The 13,635-nt window shown below is 41.1% G+C and overlaps 1 protein-coding gene across 1 annotated transcript in view; it reads left to right on the top strand.

The window, feature by feature from the left end:
• nrxn2b (neurexin 2b) overlaps window positions 1-13,635 on the top strand; it is a 704,661-nt gene that overhangs the window by 361,118 nt on the left and 329,908 nt on the right. Inside the window, 3 exon segments of the mRNA XM_051943965.1 lie at window positions 4,483-4,602; window positions 5,734-6,115; window positions 8,210-8,400. Of these exon segments, the coding sequence (XP_051799925.1) occupies window positions 4,483-4,602; window positions 5,734-6,115; window positions 8,210-8,400 (693 nt within the window).

Raw genomic sequence — 13,635 nt, 5'->3', positions numbered from 1 at the left:
TCTGCTTCTCTGCGTGAAAAATCCATTTCAGTCATCTGGTATTCTCCACTGTCTCTGCATTTTCTGTTCAGCCCTCCACCCCACTCCCCCTCTTAGCCTTTGTGTCTCTGGTCTGCTGTTTCCAGTGACACTCGGTATCAGCACCCTCTTTTTTCCTCCTCAGAGTGGGGCTGCTGAGTAAAGAACGAAACAGTCAGGAGTGCGGCTCTTCCTTGAGCCCGTTTTAATTAGACTGCAGTCCACTGTCATGTTTTCTTTTCTCTCACTGATGCTTGCAAGTGTGGATATGTGTGGCTCTGCAGAAACTCATGACCTCAAAAGCACTCCCAGCTCATGATTATGTTCTCTTCCCAGGGAATTCAAATCACAGAGCTTTCACTACTGTATCTCATATTTAAAGATGCCAGCTTTTGTCAAACCTCATAAAAGAGAATATGATTCCGTTAAGGTGGATCTGCTGTTATGAAACTTGACACAGTCGTTCAGATTTGCCTGTTTAGTTGAGTCAGGGTTGAGATGAACAAGGTGGCATATTCAGGGCACATTGTTGTTCTAGAATACAAGTGTATATTTTTCTATATCTTTCTGTTCAGTGTTTTGTAGACAACCCTGATGCCACTCTGATTCCGTAATTCACATAGTATTGTTACCTTCTACCTACATCTTTATTCCGTAGCATTTTCACTGGGTCCTTTTCAAGGCACCAGTGTAACTGTGTGGATCAGGGTATAAATGATGTTGTTAGCTCAGACACATCATCACATTCATCCTAGAAAACTTTGGCCCTGCATTTACCTCTGACTCGTACAATCTCACAGCTACGTATGGTTGAATGACCCCGAACCAACCATGTACAACTGCATGACTCATGACTGCTACTCTTGTCATGAACTGTTACACCACCAGCAAGCTTGCCAGAGACCGCCTGTGGCTCTGCCATGCTGTGGCGTAGTCGTTTTGGCCTCCACATTGCTGAGCAATGATCATCTTTGGCTGGCTTTGGTCCCTCTGGTCAAACTACGGTGCTCTAGTTAATGTAACAGCCATGTTGATAATGCTTGCTGGGGCTACTGTTAGTTTGCGATGATTCTACGTGACAATGAGGAAGGTAACTGGACCACTCAAAGGTCTGGTGCCATGCAGAATGCAAGGGAATCAAAATGAAACATGTCTCACAGCTGTGTTTTATCATTTTGCTTCATGCTGGGGCTTGGAGTTGTGTAGTCTGCGGTGATGCACATGAGCAGAAAGGAGAGAGATCCTCATGCTTGGGAAGATATTCAGTTTGTCAGATGCTTTTATCTCAAGCACCTCAGAGTTCTGAGAGTTTACACATTACCATGAGTGGTCTGAGAGATATCTGGATCTCTGTGCCACTTTTGCATGGTGTGAGAAAACAAACATTATTCATCTTTCATTGCTTGATTGCAATGATAGAAATGCTGTGATCATTGCCCACTGCAAACTTATGATCAGCTTTACTCTCTCAAGTTGTTTTGATTGGGGTTTAGACAAAATAATTACACAACTATGCTCAAGTACTCACTGCTGCAGCAACCACCACACAGCCTGAATAGAGACTGATGGCAACAACCTTCAGCCACTGGCTGAGGGTTTGTGTTCCATTGATCCGATTGCATTAATCAAGGTTGTTTACAGAGAGAACACAGCAACCAGTGATGGATGACTGTTGGTAATTATGCGAAAGGCTGCAAACATCACACCCCTCATTTATGGTGTACTGACTTAGTCAATGAAAATAATCCACAGTCCTAGCTATGTTTACCCTGGTAAAGAAATCTCCTGGGCATCCCTTGAGCTTCCATTTCACACAATTTGAAAATGCAAAGAAAATTGACAGGATGTAAACAAAAAAGATTGACAGATAAAGAGAGAGGAAACCTTTGATCTGATCACAGCTCATTGCCCTGTTAATATCAAGACAAAGTAAGAGCACACAAGTGGCAGGATGCGAATTAATTACATTTTAACAATTGCAAGCTATTTTATTAATGAGTTCTGCATCCCTGTTTGCCTTTTTTCTGTTTCTCTCTGCCAGTGACTGCACTAAAGGCTTAGTGGCTTGTTTACATACTCGACTGCTGGTCCTCATCTTTCTTGTTTTCGGGGTTACCTGGGCTGTGAAGTAAGGCTTCATTTCACTTCACTTATGCCTTTGAAGCAGTTCCTGTTCTCAGCACTAATTACATTATGATCTGGGAGTCATCGGCCAACCAAAGTATATAAGAAATCCTTTAAGTGTTTTATGTTTAGATGCATCCTTCTGAGTAGCCAACTCAGCAAAACTAGTCTTTATCCTTTGAGTGTGATAGTGCACGTGCATTCCAACCGTACCCGTGTTTTTCCTCAAGTGTTGTTGTTACTGCACTTCACACTTTGACCGAACAGTGTAACTGGTCCCTGACTGCATTTTTACCACCTTCTGCCCAGAGTTTTTTGTTGCTTGGGTAGCCTGGCCAGGGCAGCATATATATCTTTTGCCCCCCCATAGTTAGTAGTATTATGGCCAAATGGCTCTTGCTATGTGAGCAGCAGTGGCCCTTGCTCTCCTGTGGCCTGTAGCAGCCAGACGAAATAAATATTACATGGAGTCCATTCTAAAGGGTAGCCGTTCCCGTTCGTTTGTGCTGCACTGGGCTGTTCTTAACTTTTACGGTCTTACATCAGCCACCCGGCTCTGCTGTGGCTCTGCTGAACTTTGTTTCTTAGTTTTTAGTTCCTTTGTGTTTTTTTTTCTTCTTCTTTTTCTCATCTTCATCTGTTTTCATATTTGTGTCAGCTTTAACTTCTCTACTGGCAATCCACTGTTACTTTCTTTGCAACAATGTAGCAGTCTTTTGCTTTATATTTACTTCACACATGGTGTGATCAAAAGTCTTTCTACCCAATTTCGTGTGGCTGAAGACAAAAAGCTCATGAAAAAAATGATATAATAAAAAAGTAACAGGAGTAAATGGGAAAACAATTCTCCAGCGGGCTGTGTGTGTTCTTGCCAGGCGGGACCATCAATTGATGGGACATTTTTTCCTCTAGACTAAATAATTTCACACACAACTGGGAAAGGGGACAATCATATTTCTCCAGGCTGTACTATATCATCCACTCGAGTAGCCGGTGTAATACACTGAGGCTCAAGCCAGCTAACTAGTCAGAATGGAGCCACTGACCCTTGCAGTCGTAAGGGATTAAAAAATATTAGACCCACAATAAACAAATCATCACTGGCAACGGCATAAGTAAGCCAGTGCCTTTTGATGTCTTTATTTACCAGTCACAATGGCCCTCCCTCCACTCCAGTGCTGCCTAAAAGTGGAGCGTGCAGAAAGTGGCTTAATGGAAGTGACTGGTGTCCTCTGGCATTCTGCTATTTCAGTCTGCCCTGCTACCAACGAGGTGGAAGTCCCCCTTCAGTATTTTGCTGTTTACAGAATCCTCCTCCTCTTTTCTGATCCCTGATTACCATCATCACCTCAGTGCCAACACACTGTGCACGCCCACTATTGCTCGTCATTCATTCCAGCCTCTGAAGCCACCCAAGAATAGATTCCCTTTTGTTGTCATATCATGTTCTTTCCCACTCTTCCATGCCCATTTGCAATCCTTAAGCAAACTTTGGCACACCTATTAGCCTTCCCCAATCACTGCTTTGACTTTAGCCATCACTCATGTCAGCTCTCCATCGTGCACGAAACAGGGATTCGTGATTGCTGTTTTAATTAAAATCTGCACTGTTTGTCTCCCTCACACCAACAGTTTGTTCTCAGGCTGATGTAATGAGGCTCTGTCATTGGCAGGATATAAATGGCCTGTTTTCCCACTTTAAAAAGAGGGCTTATGTAAATATTTCTCTAATAAGCAACTCTGCATTGCCATGTGCTGTTGCACTGAACTGTCTTCTTCAGTGGCAGGAGTTGAACCAATGGGAAGTGAGGAGACCAGAACAGAAAGGAACTGGTAGTAAATGGTAGTGAAAAGAGGGAATTAATAAGTAGAGTGGGTTGGTGGATGAGCAGTTCAACCTGTCTCGCCCATCAATTCCCCCACATATGTAGCACAATAAGAGAATCCTCTGTGTGCTGAACTAAAACATGAAATGCTCTGTGAACACATAACATGCCTTCATATAACGTTTGTAACACAGCGTATCTGTTCCAATCTCATTCCTAAAGTGGCTGTGATTTATTTACCGTATTGTCTTCACATCCTGCTGCCACACTGAGCTTTTGATTTACCACTCTGTCAGGGTGGATATTTGATTCTTTTCATGTCTAGTATGGTGGAAAAGTGTGTCGAGTGAATGCGGGTTGCAAACATGCAGGTTTTCTTTACTAGCTCTGTCACCTACTGTGTGTGAACTCTGAGACTCTTGAGTGTGGGTGGGGGGTAGGGATGGAGGTGCATGGGTAGGCGCGCACGCCGTCTCCACTGTGCTGTTTGTGATTTGAATTCCCCCTACTACAGGCAAAGGACCCGAGACACTGTTCGCGGGGCAGAAGCTGAATGACAACGAGTGGCACACGGTGAAAGTGGTGCGAAGAGGCAAGAGCCTACAGCTGTCTGTGGATAATGTCACAGTGGAAGGTTAGTTGTGTTTGGGCCACAGAGGGATTAATTTGGAGTGGAATCCACATATATTACCCTACAAATAATGTATCCACCCTCAGAAAGCTGTCTGTTTGTCCTCAAAATGACTCATTTGAAAGAAGACATTTACTAGTTTTAATGATAGTGAATCAACTTTATCAATAGCTGAAAGAATAAAACATTTATTATTTAGACTCAGTACAAAAGAAAGGCTTTCAAATACATGCTTTACTGTGAGTGAGCAGCTACGAAGAAAGTACAGAGAAATCGGTTCTGCCAACTTCTTAGAAAATAGCAAGAGGAGGATGAAAGGTCAAGAGATGAGGTGGAGTCACAGGCACTCACTGTATTGTGGCCTGAGGCGAAAGGATGGAAGGGCAAAGGATGACGGAAGAGGTGGGAAAACGGTGCGAGCTCGATGAACGGAAAAGAGTGGGCATGCTGAGGCCGGAAGCAAAGAGTGACCCCATAAAGTCCTGACTGGTTCACAAACTGGTTCATGGGGAAGAAAAATGAGGAAACGCCCAGGGAGTGCTTGCAGGGCTCGACAGGCATTTGCAGGGAAGGCGTTTTAATCGGCAGCTTACCAAGATCATTACTTTACATCCCCTATGTAAACACACTATAAAGTGTGGTGTGTAGAGCAGCAGCAAGAGATCTTCTGAGATACTGTTTTTATTGAGTATAATTTACTTCTCAACGGGCTGAAAAATAGGTCCAACAATAACATATATTCTGCACACATTTTTGTCAGATATCTAAAATCTATTCCAAGTTATAACAAGCTTAGTGAAGATACACAAAAACCAAATGAATTTGTTCTTACTAGAAGAGTATTAAGTTGGATCTCATTAAGCTTTTCTTTGCAGAAAGATGTATAAACACATTTTAATATCCATGTATAATTCATTGTTAGTTATATAAAGCTCTATAAGTGATCTTTTGTCTGCTTAAAATGACTAATTTATTCATAGTGTTATCATGTGACATAATTAAAACCAACTCTTTTTTCAAGGATGTCTCATATGGCATTTAAAATATTACCATGAAGTTAATGTATTGCCGTAAAATTAATGTATTGCCATATGTTAATGCTGTTTTTTCTTCTATATCATCCACCATTTTCAGGTCAGATGACTGGTGCCCACACACGTCTTGAGTTCCACAACATTGAGACAGGCATCATGACTGAGCGCCGCTTCATATCGGTGGTGCCCTCAAACTTCATTGGCCATCTCCAGGGCCTGACCTTCAACGGCTTGCCATATCTAGACCAGTGCAAAAATGGGGACATCTCTTACTGCGAGCTGAATGCCCGCTTTGGCATGCGCCACATCATCGCAGATCCGGTGACGTTTCGAACAAAAGTCAGCTACTTAGCTTTAGCTACGTTACAAGCGTACGCCTCCATGCACCTCTTCTTTCAGTTTAAAACCACCACACCTGATGGCCTGATGCTCTTCAACTCTGGAGACGGGAGCGACTTCATAGTCGTGGAACTGGTGAAGGGGTGAGTTTCGTGTGGTGCCGTGGGCCAAAAAGTCAAACACACACACAAAAATCCACAGGTTTAAAGTTCCAAAAATAGAAGGATTAATTTTCCAAAAGTAACTTTTAGAAAACAAATGACTAAAAAGGTAATTAAGTTAAAGTTATAGGGCCCATAAAAGAGGTCAACAAAATGTAACTCTACTGAAAATAAGACTGACAAAACCTAAATACCAACTCAAGTAACAAACCTGCCTGAAAGAGACACTGGGGCAGCTTACAGTTGTGCTCATAAGTTTACATACCCTGGCAGAATTTGTAAAATGTGCTCCATTCTTTAATGAAAACATGAATGATCAGAGCAAATACAATTGCATGACAATAAATAGCTGTGTCTGAACATCAGCCCTAAATGAAAGAAAATATTTCCATTAACAAACATATTTGCTAAAAAATTAAGGACAATATTTCACAAATTTGGCCAGGGTATGTACACTTATGAGCACAACTGTATGTAGTGGTTGATCAGACCACATTTAACACACAGGGGGAAACTATATACACCCCCCCCCATGCTAATAAATCAATTTTAAACAAACTGTCTCTTATAATTTGACTGACTGCAACTCACGATAACTAAACATGCGACGGTGGTGTTTGTGGGTGAGTAAATGCTGCAGTCTTTTGTGTGGCTGTGGGCTCGGCCACCACATGTGGTTTTAATTAACTGACTTTCTCTGATTACAGTTAAGTGGAGAAACTTGTCTGCTATCACAGAAGAGATGCCCTTGCTTTTTTCCCTCTTCTCTTGATGTTTTGGTTGACTGATGACAGTAAATTAATTATTTTTCAGTTGGGTTTCAACATCATCTTTGATCTATCATCACCACTAAACAACCTAATCTAATCTGCACCATTGTTTTTTGTGATAAAGTAAAACTATTTTACAAATCAGGCCACTCCATTCCATAACCAAATTTCTCAGTGTGAATTACAGTGAGCAACACATCTAAAAATAAAATGTATATATATGCATTTTTTTCATAACATTTACACAGATCAGTGAGTCAATTAATGCTGCTATGAATCAGAAGGCTGAATGTGAGTTTAATGAATGCTGGTGAGTAATCGTAACCACTCATATTAAAAGCTCCACTGAAATGTTCATATACTGCAGGCAGTTATTTGGTGGAAAACGTAGAGAAATTCTTGTCTGTTTTTCTTGAGAACTTTTCTCTCTTGTATTCCATGCATAGTTTTAAGCACTATCCATTTCTCTGACCAAGAAAGTACTTAGCGAATGTTCTACAAAGACTTGAAAACGCTAGCGCAGACTAGAAATAAACTGGTTAGAATTCTGAATTGTATCACCCTAAAAAGCTGCTCATAATTAGTTTCCAAAAGAGGCTTTTGCTTGTGTATCTGTCTTTCTCTTCTGCTCCATATTCAGCACTGTTACAACACAAAAGCCTGACCTGCTTCTGCCACACAAAGACAAGAGGCTCTATAAAGGAATTGGAATCTAGGTAGAAAAAAAAAACATACCTTGAATGAAACAGCCACAATAGCCTTAACCCCAAACACAAAAGACAGCCATATTTGTCTGAAGGAGGGAACTGTGCCACCTTGTCTGCCTGTGGGTAGACGGGGACTTTCAGACAAAAGCAGGTTTCTATATTTACATGTCAAGCCAAACAAACAAAAAAAAGAATCCCAGGCCCTATGTGCAGCCACATGAACTGGTTTTACTATTTTCCTCAAAAATGTCTTAGAGAACAGAAGAAATATAAGAGTCACTCAATCAGTTTATCATGTCAGTGGGAGATGGAGCGCTGTTCGCCGGCTTGTCATCGGTGTGTCCTTGAAATAATAGAATATCCTTTATTAGTCCCACAAGGGGAAATTTTCAACGTCACAGCAGCAAAATGACGGTACAAAAAAATCAAGAAAACACAACTATAAATTAAAGAGGTGAAGTATGCAAAACAGTTTATATTCTTATGGCAAGGCCAAATCCTAACGGCTCACTTTCAAACAGCGGCTTTGGATTTTTTATCGAGTAAGCTTTTTAGTGGCCACGCAAACATACTCCTCACTCCGATGTCTTTCTTCGCAGGTATGTCCACTACGTCTTCGATCTCGGCAATGGCCCGTCGCTGATGAAGGGCAACTCGGACAAACAACTCAATGACAACCAGTGGCACAATGTGGTGGTGTCCCGGGATGCCAACAATGTACATACACTGAAGATTGACTCACGCACCGTTACTCAGCACTCCAATGGAGCACGCAACCTGGACCTCAAAGGTAACAGCAGGTCATCCAGTACTGTAGAATCTCCGTTAAATCCTTTGAATTGTTGTTGGAGGGCGGCTATGAACACATACTAGCACAAACCTCTCTAAATTAGTTAGTGTCCCAGTTTTATTTAGTCTGAATCTCCTATATATCCATTTTTTCCCCAATACAGTGAGAAATCCTTACTTTTTATGCAAATAGTACAAATGTACCTCAACATTCAAGTCTGTTTATGTGCGAGAAGGCACATTATCAGTGAAATAAGTAGTCAAGGCTGTGGATGAAATTGCAGTAGTGTACCAAAGACATTCTCCGAAACACTGATTGAGACTTCTGGGGCTTTCTCTGTAACAAACCAAAAGAGGGAATCCTGTGAAGCTTTCTAAACCCTTATTGTTTTTTAGAACCAGTTTCAAGCTCGAACATGCATATCAGAATTATTCCATTATTGCAACTTGCCATTGTGTGGCATTGAGTAGCTAGAGTTGTAGGTAATCAGGTGTCTGGTTGGAGTGAGAGATGTTTATTTCATAGATTTGTACATTATGAAGGAGGCCACAGTGTAGCGTTACATCGGTGTTATTTTAAGGCAGGAAATAGGGAAATTTTAAAAATGCCTTCGTAGAGACTTTTTCTTACATGATCTCTATCGGTAAGAACCTAAGCTTCATCGGCTATCACACGTGTCATAAATGGAAAGCACAACTTCTTGGCATGATGCTAGTGAGATGAGAGATGAGATTCGGGAAAATATTTTTATGCAAGTTGCCAAATTGATACACAAATGTTTAAGGGGTTAAATCATGGACTTTTCTTGTATTTTCAGACGCCCAGGCAAAACAGAAAAATTAAATCTCTTTTATCCCGGGAGCCAAGTGTAAATATGCTATTCAAACAGGAGCGGGCCGTGGTTGAAATTAAAGTTAACGAAAACCCGGCAGCACCTTTAATAGCTTGTCTTCACCTTGAAAAATGACCCTCGCTTTTCAGGAGATGTTAGCTTTAGAGGAGCAGGGCAATAACAGAGCAATATCCTTTAGCATTCAGTGTCCCAATATGACCTAAACCCAACATTGCAGATCAACATGAAAGACAAGACAGTTCATACCAGACACAATGACAGCTTTTCACTTCATCCAGCTGGACTTCGCTCTTTTTGCTTTCACTTGTTTGTTCATCCTGAGATGTCTCTCTGCCTGAAAAGAAACTGTTGCATTGAGTTCACCTGACTTTTACCTGCAGTACAGTGACTATCTTTTGATGGAACCACCTCTACCTCTTTGACTTTAAAATGCCTTGCCCTTGTAAATCATTTTGAAATAACAGCCATCGTTATGAAACACTCGGGGAGGAATAGGCGTCTCCGGTCTGCTGAAAAACTGGAGCTGGAAGCTCAGCAAATTCTAGGCTTAAAACCTCAAAAGTCAGGTTTCTGATCTGTTATTTGGATGCTTGAGAGAGAAGGCTGTGTGGATCATCCAAAGAGTGACAGCATGGAAATATAGAGGTGCCTACTTGGAAGGAGAATACTAGGTTGTTAACAGAGGGGCAGACCGTAGCACCACTAGAGCTGAACTCTTTTAAGTATGCACTAATATTAAGAATAGCTCGGGATTATTCACTCTAATTTTGCCTGTGTCATGTTTGCCCTTGAGGATACAGCAGAACATCAGAAGTGAGGGTGAGCCTCTGGGCCCACTGAAGGCTGCAAAGAGTCAAAAAGATCAAAATGTGACTGAAGGATTTACCCTTTTCTCTGCTACATCCTTTGGAATAGTGTACCAGGAAAAAAAGAATAATTGTGGCTGGTGTGTACAGGAATGTCACTATGCCAGTGTCCTTAATTAACACAAAACAGTGCTTTCATCAGCCAGAGACCCAGAGAATGAGGACTCTAAAATTGTCTATAGTGGTTTTAGCAGTGGCACGTGTAATTAACTGACTGGCCTCAAAAAAACAATCACATTTTTCACATATGCTTTGGAGGCGAAATGTATTTGTCACATGCTTTATGTATCATTATCCTTTGTGCTCATTTCACAAGACTCCATTGTCAGTAGAAGGATCAGTAATTACTAGTTCTAATGAATGCTTGCTGTCAAGGTTTTTGAATATAGTAAGCTGCAGCATAATTGTATATTCATGTGTGATGAATGAATTAAATTAGCCTCGTGTTCATCTGTGGATGCATATAGATGAGTGGCTAATTAGTGGAAAAATCAACATAGTTGAACAGTCCAGGTTTTTATAGAGGTCTTTTATTACCACAAGCTGCGAGGATAGCTTCAAGGGTCCTTGACAAATGATTCTCACTATACTTGAGGGATGGAAAACCATTTATTGGGTGTTTTGATCATCTTGTTGGAGACTGCTGTCAAACACATACACACGTGGACAAAATTGTTGGTACCCCTCAGTTAAAGAAGGAAAAACCCACAATTCTCACTGAAATCACTTGAAACTCACAAAAGTAACAATAAATAAAAATTTATTGAAAATTAAATAATCAAAAACAGCCATTACTTTTGAATTGTTGATTAACATAATTATTTAAAAAAACAAACTAATGAAACAGGCCTGGACAAAAATGATGGTACCTCTATAAAAGATTGAAAACTATTTGACCAGAGTGACATGATTAACTCAGGTGTGTCATTTAATTGACATCACAGGTGTTTCCAAACTCATAATCAGTCAGTCTGCCTATTTAAAGGGAGACAAGTAGTCACCCTGCTGTTTGGTGAAAAGGTGTGTACCACACTGAACATGGACAACAGAAAGCGAAGGAGAGAATTGTCCCAGGACATCCGAAAAAAAAATTATAGACAAACATCTTAAAGGTAAAGGCTATAAGACCGTCTCCCAACAGCTTGAAGTTCCTGTGACAACAGTGGCTCATATTATTCAGAAGTTCAAGACCCACGGGACAGTAGCCAACCTCCCTGGACGTGGCCGCAAGAGGAAAATTGATGACAAATTGAAGAGACGGATCGTTGGAATTGTATCCAAAGAGCCCAGAGCAACCTCCAAAGAAATTAAAGGTGAACTCCAAGGCCAAGGTACATCAGTGTCAGATCGCACCATTCGTCGTTGTTTGAGCCAAAGTGGACTTCATGGGAGACGACCAAGGAGGACACCACTGCTGAAAAAAACTCATAAAAAAGCCAGACTGGAATTTGCAAAAATGCATGTTGACAAGCCACAAAGCTTCTGGGAGAATGTCCTTTGGACAGATGAGACCAAACTGGAGCTTTTTGGTAAGGCACATCAACTCTATGTTCATAGACTCAAAAACCAAGCATACGAAGAAAAGAACACTGTCCCTACAGTGAAACATGGAGGAGGCTCAGTAATGTTTTGGGGCTGCTTTGCTGCATCTGGCACAGGGTGTCTTGAAAGTGTGCAAGGTACGATGAAATCTGAAGACTATCAAGGCATTCTGGAGAGAAATGTGCTGCCTAGTGTCAGAAAGCTTGGTCTCAGTCGCAGGTCATGGGTCTTCCAACAGGACAACGATCCAAAACACACAGCCAAAAACACCCAAGAATGGCTGAGAGAAAAGCGTTGGACTATTCTAAAGTGGCCTTCTATGAGCCCAGATCTGAATCCCATTGAACATATGTGGAAGGAGCTGAAACATGCCATTTGGAGAAGACGCCCATCAAACCTGAGACAACTGGAGCTGTTTGCTCATGAGGAGTGGGCCAAAATACCTGTTGACAGCTGCAGAACACTCATTGACAAATACAGAAATCGTTTAATTGCAGTGATTGCCTCAAAAGGTTGTGCAACAAAATATTAAGTTATGGGTACCATCATTTTTGTCCAGCCCTATTTCATTAGTTTGTTTTTTTAAATAATTATGTTAATCAACAATTCAAAAGTGATGGCTGATTTTGATTATTTAATTTTCAATAAATTTTTATTTATTGTTACTTTTGTGAGTTTCAAGTGATTTCAGTGAGAATTGTGGGTTTTTCCTTCTTTAACTGAGGGGTACCAACAATTTTGTCCACGTGTGTAGGTCCATGTCCAAGTTCTCCCATGATTGTTGGATTAAGATCTGGTGACTATGAAGGCATTCACGGCGTTGATTTGCAGTTTGCATTTACATTCTCAGGCATCTAAGCAAGAGCTGCTCCTCTGTTTTTTTCCTTACATGTGGCACTAATTCATGATCATCGCTGTCGTCAAATGTTCATCATCGACGGTAACTCCCAACCGTATTGACTGATGTCTTTCCCATTGATCTCAGTGCAGACGTTACTCAGGTCTCTGTTCATTTTGAAACACTACTCAGTTAAACAGTCTTTTTTTTTTTTTCTCAAGCTCCTGCCATCTGTGCCCAAACAGTGAACAACCTCAAAGTCACTTGGATCCATTACATTTGCCATCTTGATACAAAATCAACAGGATTGGGTGTCAGTTTCTTAACTGAACCATGCAGTGCACCTTTGTTAAATCCTCAGCAAGTGTTGTTTCTCCACTCAATCATTCAGCTCTTTCTTTTAATTTGTCGTGCGTCTGTATCCGCATGAGCGATCTCCTACAGTAAAGCGAAGTAATTAATGTCTGTATTTAAGAGAGGTTGTTTTTGATTGATTACTTCTGTCTATGATGTGGCTAAGACTGCTGTCAGTCAGCTCTGAGATTAGACAGGCGAGTCATTAAGAAACTGACAGTGATGGTTTTAAGGGAGTGTGCTGCAATCCTGCAGGTGTTGGACCACGTTGCTTTGGTTTTAGGCTGCCCGTGCTATCACTATTTTCTTACGCTGTCATTTTTTTTGCAATCATGTTAAACTGTGCCGTGTCTAATTAAGGTGAAGTGTTTCATAACCAGCCCTCAAGCTGAAGGATACACACACTCACCTGTCATTACGTTTGACCTAATATAAACACGTCTTCTCATTATTAGAATTAGCGTTGTTCTCCAAGCAGTAAAAGCGGTGTTCTGTCACTTTAGAAATTAATAGACAATTGGACCCCATGCTAAGAAAACACAACATTTCTATCATCATTTATATATTTAGAATCACAGACACCCCATTGAATGTTTTTTTCCTCCCCAATGAAACAAAAGGCAGTTTTTCAGCGTCCAATCAGCACCGTTTTCATGACTGGAGAGTGACCCTCCATCTGTGTTATTAATGTGTACGCTGCTGTGTTTGTAACTTCTTTATTTTCATGGTTTCTTTTCTTTATCTGAACAACTGCTGCCTGCTGGGGATGGGGATTGAGGCAG

This window comes from Acanthochromis polyacanthus, chromosome 23, assembly GCF_021347895.1.
Source record: "Acanthochromis polyacanthus isolate Apoly-LR-REF ecotype Palm Island chromosome 23, KAUST_Apoly_ChrSc, whole genome shotgun sequence".
In the NCBI taxonomy this organism is placed as follows: Eukaryota; Metazoa; Chordata; class Actinopteri; family Pomacentridae; genus Acanthochromis; species Acanthochromis polyacanthus.
This window is presented reverse-complemented; position numbering and strand designations above follow the sequence as displayed.